We start from the raw sequence: 26,580 nt of genomic DNA, 5'->3' as shown, positions 1-26,580 counted from the left end.
TTTTTAATAAAATCCCACAGTAGTAGCATATGTGTCAATAGGTTTCAATAGAGTCTTGGTAACCTCTTCGTCATATCCTGTATTTCACCAACCAGAAGAGAACTAGATTTTCCCACTAGGTTATTTTGAATCTACACAGTTTCCTCAGTTGTCCTTAGAAAGAAATTACCATGATATTTATTTTTTTTGTCAAACTAGTTCTTGGGTTTCTTTAATCCAAGAGAGTTCATGTGTCTTCTACAGTGTTCTTAGAACATAGAATCATATGGTTGGAAAGGACCTTGAAGGTCTTTTTGCCCAACCTGCTGCTCAAGGCAGGAGACCTTATACCAGGGGTGTCAAACGGCTGGCCCACGAGCCGATTACATCATACAGAGACCGTGCCCACCGCAGCTGCAGCAATGCAAAAAAAGTCAGGATACGTTGCGACATGTTACATGACGTGGCAAGTTTGACACCCATGCCTTATACCATCCCACTCAAACTGAAAGCAGGTCAAATTTAATTCAAATTTGAATTCAAGCCAAATTGAAGCCATGGAAATTAGTCTACCGTAGGAGTGGGCAGACCTATACCCATCCAGGTTCAGCTAGATTGCAAAACCATCTGAGATTATTGACTAACTACATATAAATACAGAAAAGCAAAAATGGAGCAAGAGAAAGGGAGGGAGGAGGACAAAAATTTTATGTGATATGATTTGTTGAAATTACTGTTAATTGTCTTCAAGAAAATCTGGTACCAGTTCCACAAGGACCAAATGCCTCTGAATCTTCTTTTTTTGTTGTTCATATTTTCCACTATTAGAAGAGTATTTTTCTATTCTTTAGTGCTGCCTTTAGTTCTCTGCCCTGATCAGGAATCTCTAATTTTCTCTGACACTTTCTATACAGTAGCTTTGTCCTCAAGTTGTTTCACTTTCTTCCTGCAGTATGTGTGCTTTGGATTTTCTTCAGGAAGGAAGACAATAATTGCATAATTATGCTTCCCTTATTGTCCATATTGTTTGAAACTTTCTCTGGCAACCTTCCTAGCTATGTTTTCAAACAGGCCTTTAATCTTTGCTCACTCTAACTTCAAGCTACCGAAAGCTGCCTTTCTGCATGGAGCAAGCCAGGGTTGAAAGAAAGTGAAAACAAAAGAGAAGGGAGAGGCAAAAAAAGTGTCTCTTGAAATCTTCCACCAAATTACCTTGCCAAACTCTTATTTGCTCTGTTTGCTCACTCACATAATAATCTGTTATTAGGTACAGTACTCTAACATGCTTAATGATGTGTTATAGTATGAAAAGTTTTCTAAATTGTTTGCTACATGGACATATGTATATCAATTAGTTATTAGAACATGTATTAATTGTGTGTGTGTGTGTTTGTGTTTGTGTAAAATATCCAATAGAATTGATATGTTACATATTTGGCCAATATCTGAGATCTTTTATTCAAACTTTCCCTGCCATCTTTTGTTATGGAATGGTTATTCTTAAACATATTGTGGAACAGTCTGCCTATCCATGGCCATTCTTAGGGGAGTACATACTTTCCAGATTTTTATTAATCTAGGAAGCTCCTCTCACTGGGTTGTTACTAATGGCCACCATAAAATACGGAGAAATTATAGATAGTGTCTTTGAAACATTTTCTCTACACCAGCCTAAATTTTCCTAAGTCCATTTTTAAAATTAAAAAAAAATCTGAACAAGATAAACACATAGCTTACTTTAAAAAAAGAGAAACAACATAGAATAACAGAAAGACAAATTGATACATATTTTTTTATATTTACTTATTTATCTTGGATAGTTTTACCAAACAAGGGCAATATAAAAATCCTCCCAATTTTCCTTATGTTTTATAAATCCCAGCCAGTGTTGTGCATAAATTCTAGACTACTTAGGTATTGGTAGACATTTAGCTTTCTTGATCCTGATTATTGCAAATTAGATGAAGGTCTCCCTATTCTGTTTGTTGTATATGAGAAAACAGGAATAAGAAATTATTAGTTTAAAGTTAAATCTACATGTAGTATCTTAGATTCAGTTCTGAAACAGCATATTATCCTTTCTTAATTAAATCAAATTTAAGGACCTGTCTCAACTAGGTCTCCCAAGAAAGCAGAACTCTTGAAACAGGCATTGTTTCAAAAGGAACTTTTATTGAGAGTGATAGCAGTAGAGCATGAACAATTACATTAAAAGGCTCATTCAGGTCTCCACCCCCCAGTGTCCAACCATCCATTTAAAATCCAGCCAATCTATAGGTGCTAGGTTGTTTTGGGAACCTAGTGATTTAGCGCCCATCTCAAGGTCTCTCTTAGTTTTGTTTCCCAATGATCCCAGGCTCTATTGAGTGGAGATAAGGCAGATGTTTTCAGACCACATTCCTTTCTCATGAAGGGAGTACATTTCAAAGAGCCAGGCAAATACATTCCCCAAGCAAGCAATTCCCCACCACCACCAGAATGGCAGACCCTGAAAAGGAATACACAGGCAAAGCAATAAAACAAAGGGAAATACAATGGAGGGATCTGACATCAAGTGTCATATTAAATACAAGTGTAAGGTTTTTTTCATAAACAGCAAAATGGTGATTAGAATGTTGATTTTGGAAAGTTACAAGTGGGTTAAGGTTCAGATGAATTTGAAATAAGATTTTTGAATTAACTGTATGAGTATTTCCTATGGGAAAATGATGTTTTGAATCCTTAATATAATATACATCTAGTTTATATGACAGCATTTAGAGGTTGGACAGTAGAGGGAAGCAGAAGAGACTAAACATTACAATTAATGGTAAATACTTAAAATTTGATTTAGTAGTATAGAATGGAACTTTAATGTTGGATATATTAAAGGATATTTGTAAATAATGGTTCCATACGTTAGTTTTAAGAGTGTCTGCCACTATAGATAGTTTTTAAATGATATTAGAGAAAAGGAATGAGCTTTACCCAGATAAGACTAGACTGATTTGAAAGTGGATTTAAAAATGGCAGGTAACAAGAATGATGTGGAAAAAGGTGCTACACTGGATATACAAATGAAACTGGTTGATGTCTTAATAATTGAAAGAGATATGCAAATAAACAAGAGTGACCTGGAGATAATTTTCCTGTATTGATTTATAAAAGGGATGTTAAAATTTTGAAGAATTTTGTGGGGAAAAAATGAAATCAGGTCATTATTTAAAGGGATTAAAGATCCATATTAAAAGAAGTAAAAAGAAGGAATATAAAGTTAATTTATTTGTCAACATTGAAATGTTATCTCTTGGAACCCTTAATGTACTTTTGATGACCAAGTTTGAACCAGTTGACTTAAAAAATTTACTTTATAATTGAAAGAGAAAAAGAAGAAATTATTTATTGTAATTCAAGTAAATGTGATTAGTTATTAAAATTGCCTGTACTAGTTATGTGGGGAAAATTATTTTCTTTATGTATTTTTCTTTTCTTTTTATTTACTCTATTTTTTTCATTTCTGTTGTTCTTTTTTGCACTTTCTATTTTTTCTTGTTTTTTAGTTTTTTATTTTTTATTTATAGTGCTTAATAAAATTATATAAATCAATAATAATTGTGAAAATTGGTGGGCAAGATAACTAGCCTAGCAAGGCACATGAATGTGAATTTCCCCCGCCTGTCATACCTTCTTTCCCAGGCAGTTCTTCACTGGCTTTTTGCTGTTTTCATTCTCAGAATCTTACAGCATTCCAATTTAGTTCTATCACTGAGCTCCTTTTTTCTTTCTTTCTATGAAAACTAAAAGCTATTGTTCTCATCCAAATTAATATGCTTTTTCCAGGCAGTCACTGTCTTGACAGAACTGATAAGAGAAAACTTCAGAAATGGCAAACTAAAACAGTGTCTTTTACCTACTCTTGGGGAGTTGCTTTATCTTGTGGCTAAGCAGGTAAGATAAAGTTTACTAAAATCTTCTATTTATTTTAACAAAGGCTACTCTATTCATTTTATACATTAATCCTGGGGTTCTTAAAAGAATACATTTCAATTTCAAGTGTACATAATTTAAAGAGAGGAAATGTAAACATTTTAAAAATTCATCAAGATTGTACAAGTGAATTTGAACTGCTACTTAACATAGGTTACTAAAGAAGAGTCTTGGATTTAACTGCCTAACCAGTTATGATCCACGTCCATAAGTAAATTCTGTATTAATTCTCAAAGAGTTTTCAAAATTGTACCTTTTATTGTGGACAGAGCAGGTGTCTCAATTGAGCAACTGACGTCTAAGGCTAAATCTGCAGAAATTGTTTTGTCCACAAGACATTGATCAGAATTGATTAAGAAATGGACACAAAATACTAATTCATGCCATCATGTAGGGTCTTTTTTTAAAAAGGGCATAGAAACCTCTGTTGTTGGATTAATAGACCAAGATAGTATGGTTATCTGTGAAAGTAATTTCAGACATTTTCTGAAGAGGAACTGCAACAACCTAATTAGGAATACAGGTTTCTATTAATTCTTGTGCTAGAGATTGAGATTTCAAACTTGGATGTGCTTGGAAATTAAATGGTTTTACTGGAAATCATGGATGTTTCATAAACTGAGGATATTGTAGTTCTTACTATGCTTAGGAGGATACAGAACTAATAAAGGAGATTCAGCTGGAGTGCCAATCAGTGTTTTGAGAGGTATGTACACAATCCAAGTTCACCATCATCAAATTGGAAATAAGGCAATTTTTGTATTATATTAGAGATGGACACCTGTATATGCTTTTTCACCTGCAAGGTAGGTCTATCATGAATTATAATAAATTCCATCTCTTTGTTCACGTTGACTATTATGACTTAATTCAGATTTAGCCAGATGACAGTACTTTCAGATGTCATTACAGGGGCTTTAGTAATGGTAGATTGGCTAAAGGTATGGAATAACTCTGGGATGGCATTAATAAGTTGCATTAGAGGAATTTCCTTTAGAATTATCTGTTTTAAGACTGCTTCATTTCCCATTTTTAAAATTCTTCAAGAATCTAGTAGTTTGTCCCCTAATAAATGTCTCAGAGAAGTATCTTTAAACATACAGTGACCATAAATGTTAGCAAGGAATTTCCCCATCCTCAGAAGCATTCTTGGCACAAATAGTTGCCTAAATGTAGCCAATAACTTTCTTTTGTGATCTGGACCATACAGTTTGATGGGTTAACTTATAAGTAACTGACCCAGTGAAATATAATCTTGTTTCTCAAGGAATGTTTCTTCATAGAGATTGTTATAAATACTTGTCTCTGTTGGTAAGAAAACAGTTATTTTATTGTGGACGACAAGTGTAAAAGCTCAACTGTATGCACTTGCTTCTGAAGTTGATTCAGCCCATTCGTACTCAGTATGTTAAAAGTGTTAAAACAGTTTCAATAGGAGCAAGATTGTTTAAAGCCCATTACGTATTGGGGCTTGGAGTTCTTTGGGCGCATACTTAGTTGATTTTTCTCATTCTTCATCCTAATTAGTCAGTAATACTAGCCTTGAAAAGATCTTAGCAACTAAAAATAGTTGAAAGGGGAGAAATGTAGCTAGAGTTTAGTTGGTGCAGAAGAAAAAATCTTTCTAAATATGAGTTAATTATGTTGCATCTTGGCAATTTCCCAGGAGCACTACAAAAATTGCTCCCCTTTTGCCTGGTCAAGTTCTCAGTTTCAAATGAATATGGAAAAATAATGACTTCTAGAATATCATATACTAGGACCGTGGTGGCGAACCTATGGCACGCGTGCCACGGGTGGCACACAGAGCCCTCTCTGTGGGCACATGTGCCGTCACCCCAGTCCTAGGCCTTCAACTGGGTTTTATAAAACCTTTTCACTTTAGGCCTCCGATGCCATGTGCAAAAAAAAAAGGTTCAATCAATCAATTTCAGAAAAAAGATCTTGCAAAGTTGGAATTGATTGATTGAACTTTTTAGTCCTATCCAGTCTGCCGTTACCACCACAGCCACACCCACCCAATGGGCCACACCCACCCAATAGGCCGCACCCACCTGGCACCCAATGATACATACCGTATATACTTGAGTATAAGCCGACTCGAGTATAAGCCGAGACCCCCAATTTCACCCCCCAAAACTGGAAAAAGTTATTGACTCGAGTATAAGCCGATCCGCCGTTCTGCAAGCCTCTGCCGCCAGCAGAGGCTCGATCCGCCATTTTGCAAGCCTGAATACACAGGAATACCCTGTGTGGCCGCGGCTCTCGGGGAAGCCCTGGCTGTCCGCTTCCTCGCTCCACGCTGCCATTCGGGGCCCGCGCGTTCCCCGGGCAAATCGCGGCACCCAGCAGGCGAGGAAACATGCCCGCTCCAGTCGCCCCCCCTTCCCTCAGGAGACGCGAAGCAAGTGACCGCCCGGAGCTTACCGAGGAATTGCGCGCGGCCGAGGCTTCGGTGCTTCCAGGATCGCGCGCACCTCTCCCAAGCCGCCGCCGTCCGGAGACCTGCCGAAGTTTGGGGAGGTGCGCGCGCACCTCCCCAAACCTCCCCAAACGTCGGCAGGTCTCCGGACCTCCGCGCCCTGCCTGCCTGCTTCTTTCCGCAGCGGAAAGAAGCAGGCAGGCAGGACGCGGAGGAACGGAGACCTGCCAACGTTTGGGGAGGTTTGGTCACCTCCCCAAACCTCCCCAAACGTCGGCAGGTCTCCGTTCCTCCTGCCAACGTTTGGGGAGGTTTGGGCGCCTCCCCAAACCTCGGCAGGTCTCCGTTCCTCCTGCCGACGTTTGGGGAGGTTTGGGGAGGCGCCCAAACCTCCCCAAATGTCGGCAGGTCTGCGCGGAGGAACGGAGACCTGCCGACATTTGGGGAGGCGCCCAAACCTCCCCAAACGTCGGCAGGAGGAACGGAGACCTGCCGACGTTTGGGGAGGCACCCAAACCTCCCCAAACGTCGGCAGGAGGAACGGAGTCCTGCCGACGTTTGGGGAGGTTTGGGGAGGCGCCCAAACCTCCCCAAACGTCGGCAGGAGGAACGGAGACCTGCCGACGTTTGGGGAGGTTTGGGGAGGCGCCCAAACCTCCCCAAACGTCGGCAGGTCTGCGCGGAGGAACGGAGACCTGCCGACGTTTGGGGAGGCGCCCAAACCTCCCCAAACGTCGGCAGGAGGAACGGAGACCTGCCGACGTTTGGGGAGGCGCCCAAACCTCCCCAAACGTCGGCAGGTCTGCGCGGAGGAACGGAGACCTGCCGACGTTTGGGGAGGCGCCCAAACGTCGGCAGGTCTGCGCGGAGGAACGGAGACCTGCCGACGTTTGGGGAGGTTTGGGGAGGCGCCCAAACCTCCCCAAATGTCGGCAGGTCTGCGCGGAGGAACGGAGACCTGCCGACGTTTGGGGAGGCGCCCAAACCTCCCCAAACGTCAGCAGGAGGAACGGAGACCTGCCGACGTTTGGGGAGGTTTGGGGAGGCGCCCAAACCTCCCCAAACGTCGGCAGGAGGAACGGAGACCTGCCGACATTTGGGGAGGTTTGGGGAGGCGCCCAAACCTCCCCAAACGTCGGCAGGTCTGCGCGGAGGAACGGAGACCTGCCGACATTTGGGGAGGCGCCCAAACCTCCCCAAACGTCGGCAGGAGGAACGGAGACCTGCCGACGTTTGGGGAGGTTTGGGGAGGCACCCAAACCTCCCCAAACGTCGGCAGGAGGAACGGAGTCCTGCCGACGTTTGGGGAGGTCTGGGGAGGCGCCCAAACCTCCCCAAACGTCGGCAGGTCTGCGCGGAGGAACGGAGACCTGCCGACGTTTGGGGAGGCGCCCAAACCTCCCCAAACGTCGGCAGGTCTGCGCGGAGGAACGGAGACCTGCCAACGTTTGGGGAGGTTTGGGGAGGCGCCCAAACCTCCCCAAACGTCGGCAGGTCTCCGTTCCTCCGCGCCCTGCCTGCCTGCTTCTTTCCGCTGCGGAAAGAAGCAGGCAGGCAAGGCGCGGAGGTCCGGAGACCTGCCGACGTTTGGGGAGGTTTGGGGAGGTGCGCGCGCACCTCCCCAAACCTCCCCAAACTTCGGCAGGTCTCCGGATGGCGGTGGCTTGGGAGAGGTGCGCGCGATCCCGGAAGCACCAAAGCCTCGGCCGCGCACAAGTCCTCGGTAAGTTTTTTTGTTGACTGGAGTATAAGCCGAAGTGGAATTTTTCAGCCCAAAAACTGGGCTGAAAAATTCGGCTTATACTCCAGTATATACGGTAAGTGGGTTTTGGGTTGCACTTTGGGCACTCGGTCTCTAAAAGGTTCACCATCACTGTACTAGGATATTTTAGTCTTTGCAGTGTCTGTAAAAGTTCAGTATTGTTATTTCTATCGGGACCTTGATGGAGAAATGTACCCATTTTACTCCTATGAGTTCTCTGCAACATCTGGTATCAGGAACCATGGTATTTTTAAGGATTTTCTATAGCGACTGAAAATTGGGAACAAAATCTTGCAGAAATTCCAGTTGTATCTTAATAGATTATTCCAATCAGTGATAGTCAGATATGTGTGTGTGGGGTGTGTGTGTGTATATTTTTATTTATTTATTTATTTTAATTCCATTTATATTCCGCCCTTCTCCGAAGACTCAGGGCGGCTTACAAGCTTAGCAGTAGCCTTCATCAGCTATTCAACTGAGAACCATTCTACAGAGATCAGACTATTCTCCCCTGTTGTTTAATCTAAAGCTATTGGAGGCAAATATCCAACAGGGTGATGCCATTAATATGCTGATTATATACACCTTGGCCCAATTGGAAATGCCGATACTGTCCCATGATGGCTTTTAACAATACAGATAGTCAAAGCAGAATAAAACCAACCACAGCAAGACAAAGCTAGTTAGTTAGTGTAGTTTTCTGTGATTGTCAAAGGGTTGCTTTGCCTTTGAGAGAGCAAGTCAGTGACTTGTGGTTCCTCTCTGGACTTAAGTCTGGTACTTGTTAGGCAGATGGAGACTGGAGAGTTCTCAGTCCCTTGCCTATTTTTGCTCCATCCTTCCTTGTGGAATAAGGTCTGACTAAAGTGACTCATGCCCCATACCCTTATCACTACTCACACCTCCTTAATGCACTATACCTGACCTTTCTTTGAAAATGTTGCAGCCTGGTTGTTGATTGACATTAATTACTATGGGTATATTACATTTGTTGGGTACTGCATTGATAGCCAGTAGTTTTGATTATAAAATCCTGTGTTGCCTGGACTCTTAAATGCTTGCAGAACTATATATTTTCACTAGATTCAAGGCAACCAAGGAAGTAAATTTGAGAGATGATGCATACATATAAGTTACTTATTTCATAATGTTAGGGGGGTTGATGCTAAACAGTACTGCTCCTATTTTATTTTAACACATTTTTGAAAGTGCAAATGTTTAAAAACTATAAAAATAGAATAAGAATTTTCAAAATAATATTGGATTAGTACTGTGTATGTAAAATAATATCAATTATTTTTATTTTATTATAATAATAAAAAAATATTCAATAATTATAAAAAGACTGCCAAATAATAAGAATGTGCAACCATAATGAATCATTAATAAGAGTTTCTATCTAATCTCAAAATGTCCTTGTTTTCACAAGTCAGACAAGAATTAATATTTTAAAGCCTTACGTTAAGAGAAATCCAAATTTCAGATGTGGCATAAGTCCATGTGCAGAGTTAAAAGTCCACATATAGTTTCCAGGTTAAATTGACTCCAGCATCAGATTCCTTTTCAAAATAAGAAATTATTTTGAAATTGATAAGAAAGTTCTTGTAGTTTAGCATTCAGTATAACAATTCACATTTTTTAAAGAAAGGAATTATATATAATTTCTAGTAAGAATCTTAAAATATTCAAGTGGCTATTGGCACATATAGAGTGAAATCTAAATACTGCACAGGAAAATAATGTTTAGTTCTGTTTAATAGAAAAATAATTGGCAGTAAAGAAGCAGTATTTAAATTTTGATTTATTCTGTAATAAGTCACTTTGGAAAACTGAAGATTTGTGACATTTCCATTAAAATGATTCAGTCTAATTATTGTATTTCTAACATTTTTTTAAAAAAATGTATTATGTATTTTGGTAATCAACACTGGTACCAATTTACCAAAATATCTTTTGCCAATTTTCTTTGAGTGTTATATTCACAGTAAGCATAAAATTTATAATTCATTAATATTACCATTGTTGTATGTTAGTTGTCTTTTAAATGCATCCATTTAATCGTATGTTTAATTTGTTCAGTTTATAAATTTTACTAACAGCAGGTTTTCTAAATATTGAATTACAAGATTTTCAAATTTGGTTAGGTTTCTGAGTTTTCCATTTTTTTATACCATAATTGCTTTGGGTATAATCCAATTGATAATCCAAATCAAACAACTAATTTAACAATATAGCTGATTCAGCTAGTCCACATTGTTTTTATGACTTGCTAAATCCTTAATTTAATAAATCCTTTTATTTGATCAAAGTAAATTATTTGTCTCTGTCGCTTATTCAGTAATTTTTCTTCATTTCTTACTGGAATAATTTTAAATAAAATGTTGATCCTAGGATATTTATTTCTACTACTTAAGATTCTTTTTTTACTTTTTATATTTGTCCATGAATTATTTGAATCTTACTAATGTGATGTTCCAATATAAACCATATGTCCAAGTCCCATAGAAGCAGATTATTCAAGATGATTATCAGTTGTCAAGAACCTAGTGGAAGAATAGTTCTCCTCTGGGTGTTGTTCTGAAGAGAACAGTCCCAGAGGATTATAAAAACTTCATGGAGATTTTAATCTCTCTCTAAAATGTAATCACAGAGTACAGGAAAACATCAGCCAACAAGAGCTATTTGGGAATGGCGGTACTAGGTAATTATAAACTTTGATTAAAATTTGAATAAAAAAATTAAAAATATATTGTATCGCTGTGTGCAAACAGTGCAAACTCAAAGAAGTGCCATAAGATTGCAAGCTAGTAGTTTTGCCCTGTGAAAAAGAAATATCCAAGACATTAATGCTTCCATTAAAGAAAGTTTGAGAATCTCTAGTAGCAAAATTTATTTATTTATTTAATTGGATTTGTATACCGCCCTTTCCCGAAGGACTCAGGGCGGTTAACAAAAATATTCATTTCTCCTTATACTAAAAGTCTTTTGCACTTTTCTTATTTTAATTTATTGTTTATATTCTTATTTCCTTGTAGATCTAAGGAGATAGTTTAATTTGTTTCCCAAAGTAACTGTATTTTTTCTCATTATTGAACTGCTTAATTGTTTTTAAAATAGTCTGAAAGACATAAGTCTGCCTATAGAATTGATATAGAAAGGTGTCAATTACATATGTAATTCATATAGCAAGGATTTTTGAGTGAACATTGTACTTTATAATTTTCATTTCCCCCTCCCCCCATTGATGCTTTTTCTTTCTACTTTTATGAGAACCTATAAGACATTCAGGTTAAGAAAACTAACGAAAACTATCCCAATTTGAAGAAAATTAACTGTGATTACTATCCTATTTGTCTAATATGGACGTTATTATATTTATTTATTTATTTATTTGTTTGTTTATTTTATTAATTTAATTTGTATACCGCCCTTCTCCCGAAGGACTTTGACTTTGGCTTATGCATTGGCAATTTAAATAAATTCTCATCCTTTTCTTCTTGTATTTTTGTTGGCCACAAGAGGGAGTGCCTATACCAGGAATATTTAGAATTAGAATTAGAATACTTTATTTGGCCAAGTGTGTGTAGGCACACAAGGAATTTCTCTCCAGTGCAGAAATTCTCAGGATACAGGCAAAGCAACAGAGGAATAATAATCATAATGATACCAATAAAAGGGGAGAGTAGAGAATAATGATGATGATGATGATACAGCATGGATAAATATATCAAGCACTACCTTGATGTGGTTGTGGGGCTTGTGTCCCTCAGTGAGGCACTACCTTGATGTGTTTGTTGGGCTTGTGTACTCTGAGGAAGATGAGAGCTATGCTAGAGGTTCAACCATACTGGACAGGTCTTATCAGAGGAGTCAGACAAAGAGTGTCTCTCCCATAAAAAATATGGTGAGACGTAAATTTCAGAATGCCATACCGTCTGGAATGTCGCCTGGGTTAACAAGGTCTGCCTAGATGTTGGTGTTCCTGGATATCTGGTGAAAAATGGGTTATAGGACTCAAGACTGTTGGCTGAGCAACCAGGGCCAGCAGCTCCAGAACTACTGGAAGAAAATACAGAGTGACTGAAAACAAAGAAATAATGATCTGTTATTACAGATCAAGTCCAACAAAAAGAGGATATCTAAAACGAATGCATCAGTTCTGGAAAGAACAACATCCAGAATCAGAAATAACAGAACAGAGACTAGCAGATCAATGCCGATTTATAATACGAAAGTATTCACAGAAACAGAATTGGATGAATTGCAAAGGTTTGCCCAGGGCAGTGGCGTAGCGTGGGTTGTCAGCACCCGGGGCAATTTGCGCCCCCTAACCCGCTGACGTCATGGCACCGCCGAAAAGACGCGCCCCGCAGCGGCGTAGACTTTCCAAGAAGAGTCGCGCGCAATGCGGGATGCTTCCGGGTCCCTCTCGAGGGCGGCTGGGCGGGGCTCCGACCTGCAAGAGCTGCTGCATTCAAGCTCACACGTGAGCCCCGCTAAATAAAGCCACGCATGCGCACGAAGCTAGGCCAGCCGGCCGGCGGGTCCGTCTTCGCTCGGCCAAGCCTGCCGGGGCGCCTGCGGGGCACTTGCGGTTGGCCTGAGCCTGGGCGGAGAGTTGGGTGCTTCTATTTATTTTATTCAGTTTATGTGGCCGCCCATCTCACCTGCCGGACTCGTTTCGCTTTGCAAGAAAGAGCAGCTCGAGAGCGGAGCCAAGCCAACTCTGTGCAGCCCTTGGGGCTCCCTGAGCAGCTCAGTGCGAGTGCGCCCCCCCAGATGTTGCGCCCGGTGCAGCCGGCCCCCCCTGCACCCCCCACGCTACGCCACTGGCCCAGGGCAAAGAAATCAAAGCCTTGCCAGAAGTAATTCAGAATGTAGACGCAAGCCAGGGGGAATTGGCAGTGAAGGAATCCAGCAGAAATATACAACTGTTCTCATTTGGAAACCAGGCACCTCTTCCTCAGGAAGAACAAAGCCCTCTAACTAGAGAAATAAAAGACTTGAAACAAAGAATAACTGAGCATCTAGAACAGCACAAAAACAACAGAATAAGGCTTCCTGCATTGAAGCTTGTTCTAAATAAACAGCTAGCACAAGCATTAAAAGATGCAAATACTGCAGTATCAAGTATAAGCACCAACTCACTGCAAGAAACAAACCAACTAATGTACAACACAGCTGCAGTTATAACTGAATACCTGGGATGCAAAATCAACAAAGAAATAAAACCAAACAATGCACCACAAAAATAGTAGGTTAGACTGGAAAATAAGATCAGCAAGTTAAGTTCAGATGCAAGCAAGCTAGAACAGATGAAAGAAAAGAAGCTGAAGAACAAGAAGACCAAAGAATACCTAATCAAGAAATACCACTTAGAAACAAGGAAGATCAAGCACTGGAAAAAAATAAAGCAGCAAATAACAGCTATAGCCAGGAAGATCAGCAGATACGAAGCTCAGATTGCAAATTATAGGCAGAACCTCCGTTTTCAATTCAATCAGAAATTGTTTCTACCAATCTATCAATGGAGAGACTGCAATGAATCAGTCAGTACCTGACAATGAAGAAACAGTACAGTTCTGGACAAAGATATGGGATAACCCAAAGAAATACAACAAGGACACCACTTGGCTAAAAGTCCTTTAAAAAAAATGGCGACTGGATGGTTTTGCCAACATCAGTTAATATACATGATATTACAAGGAGATTGGTTCGATGACTCAAAAACAAGGACATGGAAGAAGATTTGGCAAAGGAAAAAAGCCAGAATAAGACTCAAGAAGAATGGAGTTTTGACCACCTTATTGAAATCTAAAACAGAATGTACTTAAATAGATAAGATGTGCATGTTGAACACAAGACATTGTTATGAACTGAGATAAAGAAAATTTTTGGTCATTAAAATTTAGCAGTATAAATACTAATAGCTAATTGGAATATTGATTTGTGCATAAAGGTCATGTAAAGGTGAATAATGTAGATAAGCTAAAAACTTATTCTTGAAAGTAATAAATATGGACCGTTAAAAATGAAAATTATCAGTTTAAGCGATAGCAGATGCCAAGACTAAGAGAGGAAGTATTAAATACTGAAATAAAAAAGTAATTTTGAATACTACTTGTGGGAACGGCCAGAATTTGGTCTGCCAAGAATTTGGTTTCTCACCCTTCAGCTTTTCCAGACCCCCCTAATGGGCCTCCCTGTTTGTTTCAGTGAGAGCACACTCTCCTGGCTCATAGGCAGGCTAGCATGTGGGAGGTTTGGGAAACGCTATGATAAAGCTTTCACATACATCTTTTGGTACCTTGTTTTTGTGTGATCTCATAGGCACCTGAGTAATCCTTATTATGTATCCAATTATTTCTATGTACCCTATTTTGTATGAGACTGATGAAGTTTTTTGTAATGTTGGAGGTGAATAAAAGTTCAGCGGGCAGTGCTCACGGGAGTTCTTTTTTTGGAGACGAGGCTGCCTGGCTCGTTCAGGACAACTCTATCGACCCGGGTCTGTTTTCCTTTCACTTCTCTACTTAAAAAAACCAAACTGAAAATTAGCAAAAAGGAAGGATATCATATTGTGTCCTCAATTTGTTGACATAGAGGGTGAGAAGTTAAGTAAATGGGATGTGTATTTTGAATATTAGATTTTGTGAGGAATGGTGATAGATGAATTGGGAATATATTAAAATTTTTGGGAATGATAAATATCAAACGTTAAATTTAAATGTTAGTGGAAATTAACATTAAAAAAATATTAGGTCATTGATTGTCTAAAAGATTGTATGTTAAAACAACCAGAATATGTGTAAACTAAAAACTATGGATATATATAAGAAAGTTATTTTTTATGTGATTGATAGGATAAAACTTGTCTTCAAATTCACAAATAAACAGTACATATGAAAGGAAAAAGAGAGGAAATGTTTAAATATACTTTAAATATGGACAATGGGCAACATTGTTAGGATTAGTTGTTCAACAGAATGATGGTAAGGGAAAAATCTGTCCCTGTGTCTAGTTGTTTTGGCATGCAGTGCCATATCCTGGTGGCTATGCACTGGCATATACTGATGTGCCAAGGGGTGAATTTGAAACTCCTTTTTTAAAAAAAGCAGTTCTTTTTAAAAAAAAAAACTACTTTTAAAATAAAGTGAGAAATGTAAATGAAATTTAAATAAAGATATTCAGACTACATACAGACTAAATAAAACAGACTACATTTCAGATACACTTACAAGCTGCAAGTTTCAATCAGAATATGACTGAACTCTTAGTTTTCTTTAAGAATTTAACATTTAGCCAGCTAGTTTTTACAAAGTTTTTAATATTTTTAAGAGTTTTCTATATTCCTCATTATATCATTTAGCTAATTATATACATTACTATATTTAGGATTTTTTTTCATTTAACATCTTACTGTATATTTTTTCTTGGATTATCATATATAGAATAACCACTGAATTCTATCTCGAGGCCTTTGTGGTAGTAATAATATTCAGTCAATCATGTAAACAGAATACTTGAGCTGTTCTCAGCAGTCAAACAATGGGAAAAAGATCAAAAATGTGGAAAAAAGTTTTAAAAAACTAAACCAATCAATTGCTTTTTCTCTGTAAATAAATTTGATAGCTAATAACATGAATGAAATTAAACTATTTTCAATTCATATTGATTGGAAGAAAAGCCCTTTTAAAAGCATTTTTTTAAACTGAAGAAAGAAACTGTATATATTACATGTCTTCAATAGACTCATATTTAAAAATGCCATATACTTTTGTTGGAATATAAGCATCTTGGTTAAAAATGTGTTGTGTTAGGGAGAAAAAAAAAGAAATGGAGTAGACATATGTGTGAGAAGTTTACCATGTAATTTGGAAAGACAAATTCAAGATGAAAAGATTTATGATATGATTTTAGACTGAACATAGAAAAATAATTCCTTCATTATAATAATAATAATAATAACAACAACAACAACAACTTAATTTCTATACCACCCTTCTCCCGAACACAACAACAACAACAACAACTTAATTTCTATACCACCCTTCTCCCGAACACAACAACAACAACAACAACGTAATTTCTATACCGCCCTTCTCCCGAAGGACTCAGGGCGGTGTACAGGGCAATAAATACAATAAAAATACAATGTACAAAAGTTAAAAAAGAATTAAACATTGTAGCCCAATTACAGTAAAAATAATAAAATTAATATTAAAATACCCCAAACCCATCAGACCAGGCCGGCTTGTTCAAATAAGTAAGTTTTTAGGTCACGGCGGAAGGAGCGAAGGTCAGGAGCCATCCGGAGCTCAACCGGTAAACGGTTCCAAAGGTCTGGCGCGCCCACAGAGAACGCCTTCCCCCTGGGGGCCGCCAGTTGACACTCTCTGACTGACGGCACCCTGAGGAGGCCCTCTCTGTGGGAGCGCACTGGACGAAGGGAAGTTGATGCCGGCAGCAGGTGCTCCCGTAAGTATTCCGGACCCATGCCATTTAGGGCTTTATAGGCCATCACCAGCACCTTGAATCTCACCTGGAGGGCAACTGGAAGCCAATGCAGCTCGCGGAGTAGAGGTGTTACATGGGAGTATCGGGAAACCCCCACCACCACTCGCGTGGCCGCATTCTGCACCACCTGAAGCCTCCGAGTAGTCCTCAAGGGCAGCCCCATGTAGAGAGCATTTCAGTAGTCTAAATGAGAGGTCACAAGCGCATGAGTGACTGCAAGGCATCCCGGTCCAGATAGGGCCGCAACTGCCGCACCAGGCAAACCTGGGCAAAGGCCCCCCTAGTCACAGCTCCTATATGATCTTCCAAGAAGAGTTGCGAATTTAGGAGGACACCCAAGTTGCGAGCCCTATCTACGGGGGGTACTAACTTACCCCCCATAATTAGAGATGGAATAATCTGAATTTCCCGAGATGCCGGCACGTACAACCACTCAGTCTTGTCAGGTTTGAGCCAAAGCCTGTTCCTCCCCATCCAGACCCGAACCGCCTCCAGGCAACGGGACATCACATCGAGGGCATCACTGGGGTGGTTTGGGGTAGAGATGAAAAGCTGGGTATCATCAGCATATTGATGATACCCAACCCCAAAACCACGAATGATCTCGCCCAGTGGCTTCATATAGATGTTGAACAGGAGAGGCGAGAGGACCGACCCCTGAGGAACTCCACAAACGAGAGGCCTCGAGGCCGACCTCTGCCCCCCTGCCAACACCGACTGCGAACGTCCCAGGAGGTAGGAGGAGAACCACTGCAAAACAGTGCCTCCCACTCCCAACCCCCTGAGACGCCGCAGTAAGATATTATAGTTGATGGTATCAAAAGCCTCTGAGAGGTCTAGTAGGACTAGGACAGAGGAGCAACCCCTGTCCTGAGCCCACCAGAGATCATTCACCAGCGCGACCAATGCCGTCTCCGTGCTGTACCCGGGCCTGAAGCCCGATTGGTACGGGTCCAGATAATCAGCTTCCTCCAGGAACAGAGGGAGCTGATGCGCCACCACGCTCTCAACAACCTTCGCAAGAAAGCGAAGGTTGGAGACCGGACGATAGTTGTTTAAAACAGCTGGGTCCAGGGCAGGCTTCTTGAGGAGGGGTCTCACCACCGCCTCCTTCAAGGCGGTGGGAAAGCTGCCCTCTCTCAAAGAAGCAGTTATCACTGCCTGGAGCCAGCCTCGTGTCCCCTCCCGAGCCGCATAAACCAGCCAGGAGGGGCACGGGTCCAATAAACACGTGGTGGAGCTCAGTTTCCCCATAATTATACAAGTAGGCCTTGACGTATGATGACAATTGAGCCCAAAACTTTTGTTGCTAAGTGGAACATTTGTTAAGTGAGTTTTGCCCCATTTTACAACCTTCCTTTCCACAGTTGTTAAGTGAATCACTGCAGATAAGTTGTTTTCAGGTTGTTAAATGAATCTGACTTTCCCATTGATTTTGCTTGTTAGAAATCCAAAAGGCAAATCACATGACCTCGGGACACTGCAACTGTCATAAATATGAATCAGTTGCTAGGCATCTGAATTTTGATCACATGACCACTTGAAACGGTCACTAAATGAACTTTTGTAAATAAAGGATTACCTGTAATATATTTTGATCTCTGAGATATACATGGATTTCTTTCTCCAAACTTAAATAAATTTGCTTAATCTAAAAAGAACTTTAGTAACCTAGTATTTTAGATTATTGCTACTATTTTCATTTGGATGTGTAGAGACATAAATATTATGTAGAATAATTAATTTTCAATTCTTTAAATTCTGAAAAAAGGTGAAATGAATGTATTATTTGAATAATAAAGCAGTGAGGAGGGAATATTGGAGAAAAAAGGAAATTACCTTATGGATATAGGTCTTGGTAGAGGAAGCAATGCCTCATTTTAAACAAGATGTTGAAGTTCTATTAGAGTACATATGAAAGTTAGATAGGATGTCATAAATTCTTAAAATATTTTTTTAACTGAAAAATCCTTTGTAAAGCTGTTAACATTCTAGTTAGCTACGAAGATTTTTGTACTTGGCAATTTATGTACAACTGTAGAATTTGTAATTTATTTTATTTATTAGTCTGGAAACTGCGATTCACTCATATCATGTGGGGATCCTTTTATTTTCTTGAAATGTCATCGGTAAAAGACTGTGCTTTTTAATATTGATAATATAAATTATTTTTCTTTAGCATAATTTCAGATTGAATTAAAATATAAAATCTAAAAAAATGTATCTAGAATATTTCCCTAGAAACATATTCATTAAATGCTTCTGCTAGAAATTTTAAATTTTGCCATATTAGTTTTCTAGTTAGTTCCTAAGGTCACTAATTCAGGGTATGAAACCTGAATAAAAATGAAGCAACAATATTAACACAGGAGAACTACATTAAAATTATATTACACATTTGAACATGTTCATCTTTCATCATAGAGATATATATCTGAAATGTGTTCCATCAAATAGATCTTGTGAGAATAAATGAAATGTTCAGGAAATTACTTAACATTGATTAGGAGGAATCAAGGTTTTCAGTGCATTTATGGATAAATATATAAAGTTGGTCAAGGCTTTGAGCACATTACTTTGTATACAGACAATCCAGCAATTTACGTGCTCTGCACTGTTAGATAAATTTTATGATGCAGTAAGGAATATTATCGGAGTATTAATGTTTCAGGGACCAAGGTGAAGGCATACATACTGCTCAATTACCAATAGGAAAGAAGTATGTAAGGGTGGATTGGTCATACAGTGATAATGAGTGAGCACTGAATTACATAACAAATAGATAAATGTGAAAGGTCAAGGAACACTTAAGAAGTTTGTTTGTTTGGAATTGATAAGGTCCTCTATGAGAGAGAGAAGATTAAAAGATTTTATATATATATATAAAATCTATCTATCTATCTACCTATCTATCTATCTATCTATCTATCTATCTATCTATCTATCTTCCCTAATTACTTTAAAAATACAAATCCTGGGTATACTCGTATTAGCAGTAGAAAAGTCATCAAGCTCCAGGATAAATATAAAAAGCAACTGTTTATTTGCTAAGCTTTCGTCGGTCTCCTGCTGATGTCATCAGAGTAAAAAACCAGAGGTTTGAAAGTGCTTATAAAGCTGGCTGTTTCAGCGCTCTGCTCATCGAGTGCGTCACTGGTCTACCCACCCTGGTCAACCGTATTCTTTCTAGTAGCGCTGCATCCACCTGTGTGCTTTTAGATTCAGGTGCCTCCTCTCCTCCCAATATTGCCTCCTCTTCCTGCTCCACTTGTGTCTGGACGTTTATTGTTATTGTCAAACCGCCCTCCGGTTTATCCCACCTTGTGGCTCTCGTCAGCTATTGTGTGTTTGCATATGGTAGTGTTCTTCCCATCGTATGTGTCTCTTTATTGTCACTTGGCTCTTGAACCTGTGTTGGTGTTTCTTCCTTTGTACCTGTTGTAATTCCTTACTGTTGCATGCATAGGTAACTTTGATCTTGTCTATCCCCTTCCCTCCTATACGTGGGCAGTGCTCTTTGCACTTGTTTTGAGTTCTTGCGTTGTTGCTCATATTCCCTTAGCACCTGGTAGAACAAGCAGTTCAAAATGGTTGATAATTTGTGACAATTATGGTAAAAAAATTAAACAATTTGTTTTGGACAACTTCCATAATACAAAGTATAATTTTAAAAACATGAACTCATTGATGCATTTTTATTTTTATTTTTAATTTTTTACAGTAAATGAAAATATAACTTTGCTTTTAAAATTTTATTTCTGTTCTTGACCCTTCATTAACAGGATGGAAAAAAAGAGCAACATGGAGAGTGCTGGGTTGTTCCTTCAGTTACTTATACTATGCTAATACGGTGCCTTCGGGAAGGAGTAAGTTTTAATGTTGTTCTCAATTTCTTAACTGCAAAATTGTTTAGGCATTGTATGAGGATTGTAGCCTGCAACAATGAAGCAATGAAGAATTTTGTTAAGAAGACATTGCTTCATCATAAAACCATCATCCACAGAAGAATTAAGATATTTTTTAAAAATGCTTTTTTCTGCAGCTCGTCCATAAGTTGGCAGTTAGTTAAAAATAGCTTAGTTAACATTTTTTCAAGTTACAGAAACTTTATTAATGAATATTTTACATTTAAACTTATTGCATTATGCACGTGTAGGTTTCTCATTTAGTAGGTGATTTTTACATTTGTTGATATGCCATTCATGTGATATCTTCTGTTGGAAAATATCATATCAGTGATGCTCCCAAAAAGTAAATACTAATCTTAGTTTGCTGCTTCATATATTTAACTTAGGGATAACTGTAAAGTTATAAATCCAAGGCATAAGAATTTCCTTATTCATAAAATACTGATGAAACTTTTTTAAGTAGATAAAACTATATTAAGGAAACAATCTCCTTTCCACACTGAACTGTTATTTTTGAACTGTGAAAAATAGGCTTGTCTGAAATATAATTGAAAGAATATAATTGTTAGTGGTTAATGATATCAAAAATATGAATAGAATGTGGCTATTATTTGGGCAAAGAAAATGTAAGATATAGAGTAAAAATGTTAATATTTTCAACAAGAGTTCAGAAATAATGTTTTCAGTGCTACAAACAGATTTAAATCAAAAGAGTACTAATAGAGAAATAGAGAAAAGATTGATGAAGACAGTTCAAACAAGCAAGATAGTGCCCTAATATGAGTTTTAAAAAATCTGATAAGAAAAAAGAAATACTTTTTAAAACATCACAATAAGGTGCATAGTGAAGTCGTTGCCTTCCTTATCTTAGATATGGAAAAGTTTCATTCTGTAATGCATATTTGTTCATGATGTTCAAAATAAATGCAATGTTCAGAACCTTCAATAAGTTTACATCCATCTTACTTACATCTGCATGCAAATGTATAAGAAAAATTACTTTTATTTTATTCATAGATATTTGTCTCTTTAATGGGTGTTTCTTTGACTACTTGTCATTATGCAAGACACATATTAGCAGTCAAGTGAAATTACTTATTTCAAATAAAATTATCTTGGAGAAATGTTCTTCACTTCTTAATGTTCTTTGTTTAGTCTTTGCATTTGGCTCACTGAATAAGACCATTGAAGGAAAATTCTAAACTTTATCTGTCTAGACAAGCCTGCAGTGGTATACTGATCTAAATAGTAATTCTTCACTAAATCACTGATAAAGATTCTGATGCCTGGAAAAATTCAAAGACAGTTGAAGAAGCTGATAGATCTTTTCGCTAGATATTATATTGTTATAATGATACAGGCATGAGCTTCTAACATATCAAACTATTTTTGATATTGAATTGTGACAAAATGATATTCATTGGCCCTGGAAGTGACAGAATGACTAAGTAACAACAATATTAATAGTGTGAGTTGGTGTTAGATAAGGAAAAAAGAATAGTCTAAAGCATTTTCTTTAGTACTATAATTTCTTATCTAAATGAAAGCAGATAATTATTTAACAAATTGTTTTTTATTATGTTTTGAAAATACTAATTTCTGTTTAACCCACTCTCATTTAATATGACATAGATTTTAAAATAAAATTGACTGGTATAATTGTTGTATTTCTCTAATCATATATATATCTGAAAATATTTTGTCCTGTATGGGCAAATTGAATGTTTGGTGAAGGTGATTCAGTTACAGTATCCAGCACAAATCGTATGATCATAATATGACAAATGGAGTACTTCAATATAATCAACCAAACATTAGTTAATTCAAACTTCATTTCCGGAGAAATAAATACATAATCTTTGATAATTGACCTCAGAGGGGCTCAAATAAGGCTATTTCAGATTTCAACAAATTGAATTAGTTTGACAGGTTTATTGTGTTTCTAGGACACTGTGACAATTTTTTTTTAAAATCCCATTTATATCCCGCCCTTCTCCGAAGACTCAGGGCGGCTTACAATCTAAGCACAAATCAATGTGCTTAGCAATAGCCTTCATTCTATGTGTATGCCTGCTTATTAGGGCTTTCGCCCCCCCAAGCGGCATTATTACAAAGTCAGCTTATTGCCCCCAACAATCTGGGTCCTCATTTTACCTACCTCGGAAGGATGGAAGGCTGAGTCAACCTTGAGCCTGGTGGGACTCAAACCTGCACTAATTGCAGGCAGCTGGTGTTACTTAAGGAGGCATTAGCCCACTGCTCCACCAAGGCTCTTTTTCATGACTATTTCCCAGCCAATATGTTATAGTTATCTGTTCAAGGGCATGCTTATCTCATTATTTCTTGCACTAGGCATATTTCACAAAATGTTAGTGGATATATTTCTGCATAGTCAAAATTACCACTTTATATTGTTTGATATTTGTTACCATCATAAAAGCTCTTGTTTGGATTTTATTATTGAAAATTCATTTTCTATTTTAAACTGAGTTTGAAGCATTGGCTTAAATAAATAATTTAATCACTATTTTTCTTAAAATTGATATTATTAACCTTTGAGTATCAAAATATTTTATAGTGAATATTTTTGTAATTTTATCTGATGTGTGGGAAGCACTGTCTCCATGGTCATGTGTTCAGAATTTGGATGCTTGATTCACATAACTGGGCAAAATGGGCTAAAAACCACTTAACAAGTGTCTTGCTTGTTAACATTTTGGGCTTAATTGTGGATGTAAGTTTGAGATTACCTGTACACACACACACACACACACACACACACACACACACACACATTGCATAAGATGATTGGAATAAATCTTAAACATTAATTGTATATGAACTATAATAAACAAGAAAACCAAACTTTGCTGTTAATTAAATTATTGATCCATATACATGATTGTTATTCATAAGTACTTGTGTAAATTAGGGCATCTGATATCTTTGCTTTAAATCAGGCATGTCAAACTGGCGACATCACGTGATGCGCGACGTATCACGACTTTTTCCCCCTTGTCGGCAGTGGGGTGGGCGTGGTTTCAGTATGATGCATCTGTCCCACAGGCTGGCAGTTTGACATGCCTGCTTTAAATCATCTAGCAAAGGGGACATTAATGAAATCTCTTGGACAGGGATTTATTTATTTCAGCTCTCCTCTGTTGTAAGAAGAAGAAAAATTAATTTTTGTTTATGTTATAGTTTATTATAGTTTCCATACAGTTTTTGTAACCATTACATACTGACCAAATTTTCTTGTTTCTTTGAGCACCTGTTTTGACATTAATTTTTCCCCAATATATAATAATCATTTTTCTCTTTTTCTAGGAAGAATGTGTTATAAATCATATAGCAGCAAAAATTGTTGAAAACGTATGTTCTACTATCTCTCGTCATGCTCAAGGATTTATTACTGGAGAAATTGGACTAGTATTGTGGTATCTTTTTATGCATTCCACCATAGATTCTTTGAGAATAACTGCTATTTCAGTAAGTTTTTTTTAGGTCTGTAAGTTAGTCTATTTCAGGCAGTTTGGCTGAAAAGGTTTTGTCCTATCATGCACTATTTTACCCAGTTAAAGATTTTAATATACGAGACAACGTGTGCTCTTTGGGATCACTGTATCAGAGATGTTTCCTTATCAGATTACTTCCTAAAGACAGAGATTCTAATGTATTACTTTCTTTGAAAAAGTTGAGATATATTCAGAGATGTATCTACCTTGAAAATTGCCCATACTGAACTGTGTAGCATAGTAAAACATCAGGAGAGGAAATGGTTTCTAATATTTTGCATTATATGATGAACTGTTACATAATAATTTTTGTCATAAAATGTTATATAAAATTTGTCAAATTTCAATTCCACATGGAAATTGAGTCCTGGACTTTGAACATATTCTGTTAAGTTAACCCATTTAAAGTATTTGGTTCTTTTGTCCTAGTTAAAGGTTACAAGAATCAATATTAGCTGTATATACCGTATTTTTCGGACCATAAGACGCACTTTTTTTCCCAAAAGTGGGGGGGAAAACGAGGGTGCGTCTTGTGGTCCAAAGGTGATCCGTATGGCCAGCCCCAACCTCTGCAAGTGGAGCACGAATCGCCATGTTCTGAGAAACGCTGATCTCACGCTCCTGCACTCTCCCTCGCTCGGTTTCAGCTTACCTTGCTACAAGAGAAAGCAGGCTGAAACGGAGTGACGGAGATTGCCAGGAATGCGAATCGGCTGATCTCGCGCTGCTGCAATCTGCCTCGTTTCAGCCTGCTTTCTCTTGTAGCAAGGGAAGCTGAAACCGAGCGAGGGAGTTTGCAGGAGCGCGAGATCGGCCGATTCGCATTTCTGGCAATCTCCCTCACTCCGTTTCAGCTTGCTTTCTCTCGTAGCAAGGGAAGCTGAAACCGAGCGAAAGAGTTTGCAGGAGCGCGAGATCGGCCGATTCGCATTTCTGGCAATCTCCCTCACTCCGTTTCAGCTTGCTTTCTGCAAGAGAAAGCCGGGCTGCAGGGCCGCCTCCGCAGGTACTGCTCTAATGCAGAGAGGGAAGGACAAAGAGGGAGGGAAGGAAGGAAGGAAGGAAGAAAGGAAGGAAGGAAGGAAGGAAGGAAGGGACAATGGGAGAGGGAGGGAGAGAAAGAGAGAGAAAGAGAGGGAGAGAGAGAGAAGGAGAAAGAATTTTTTTTCTTGTTTTCCTGCTTTAAAAACTGGGTGCGTCTTATGGTCCGGTGCGTCTTATGGTCCGAAAAATACGGTAGATGTAATTATACAAATATGTAAATTGATGCAAAATGTATAAATCACATCAGCTAAATTTGGATGTAAAAATCATTTAGATTTAATAGGTATACCTTGCCTCAAAAGGTTAATTTAATTGATATTTAACTGTAACAAAAATGCATTTTAAAATGATTTATTTATTTATTTATTTATTTATATTTTTATACCGACGTTCTCCCGAAGGACTCAGGGCGGTGTACAGGGCAATAAATACAAAAACAGGATACAAAAGTTAAAAGCGATTAAATAAATGCCCAAGGTTAAAACAATAATTAAGATGTATTTAAAACCCCAACCCTAACCCATCAGACCAGGTCAGACTGCTCAAATAGATACGTTTTTAGATCGCGCCGGAAGGAGCGAAGGTCGGGGGCCGTCCGGAGCTCAACCGGCAAGCGGTTCCATAGGTCTGGCGCGCCCACAGAGAATGCTCTCCCCCTGGGGGCCACCAATCGACATTCTTTGATCAGAGGCACCCTGAGGAGGCCCTCTCTGTGGGAGCGCACTGGACGGAGGGAAGTTGACGCTGGCCGCAGGTGTTGCCGTAGGTAATCCGGACCCATGCCATGTAGGGCTTTGTAAGTCATCACTAACACCTTGAACCTCACCCGGAGGGCAACCAACAGCCAATGCAGCTCGCGGAGCAAAGGTGTAACATGGGAGTATCGGGGAAACCCCCAGCACAACTCGCGCGGCTGCATTCTGCACCAGTTGGAGTCTCCGAGTGGACTTCAAGGGCAGCCCCATGTAGAGAGCATTACAGTAGTCTAGTTTAGTGTTACCATTACATTAAAGTATTTTATGCCTTGATACTTTCTATCAAATAGGTACCTGCAATGTTAGGAAGTGTATTCATATGATTTCCTAAACAAAGAAATTTTATTATGAAGTTAAAAAGAGATACCTGCTGATTTTCCCATCAGTTTGTGATACAGCTTAAAAAGGTTAATCTTATGTGGCAAAGCTATCCTACTTATGGAATAGCCTACTTATGGAATCATTTTAAAAGATATTTTGAAAGATAAAACATAGAGATCTTGTTGCTCTTTGACCTTGGTTGTTGGCTTGCAGATGTTCTATTAGCCAACCAGATAATATAATCACGATTAATTATGTTACCTAGTTGGGTGACAAAACATTGGCAAGCAAAGAACCAAACTCATCAAGAATTCCACAACAGCTCAACTATGAACCACACATACTCTCTTATATTGAAGTTAAAATATAATAAAAATAATTCATTGGTGGG

The 26,580-nt window shown here is 38.5% G+C and overlaps 1 protein-coding gene across 1 annotated transcript in view; it reads left to right on the top strand.

Annotated features, from left to right (window-relative positions):
* Positions 1–26,580, top strand: part of ULK4 (unc-51 like kinase 4) — a 179,011-nt gene that overhangs the window by 46,858 nt on the left and 105,573 nt on the right. Inside the window, exons 18-20 of the mRNA XM_083379010.1 lie at positions 3,799–3,906; positions 20,429–20,512; positions 23,882–24,043. Of these exons, the coding sequence (XP_083235136.1) occupies positions 3,799–3,906; positions 20,429–20,512; positions 23,882–24,043 (354 nt within the window). The remainder of the gene's footprint in view (positions 1–3,798; positions 3,907–20,428; positions 20,513–23,881; positions 24,044–26,580) is intronic.

The sequence above is a fragment of the Vipera ursinii genome (genome assembly GCF_947247035.1).
Source record: "Vipera ursinii genome assembly, chromosome: Z".
NCBI classification, from domain to species: Eukaryota; Metazoa; Chordata; class Lepidosauria; order Squamata; family Viperidae; genus Vipera; species Vipera ursinii.
The sequence above is the reverse complement of the archived record's forward strand: the minus strand, read 5'-3'. Positions and strand labels throughout refer to the sequence as shown.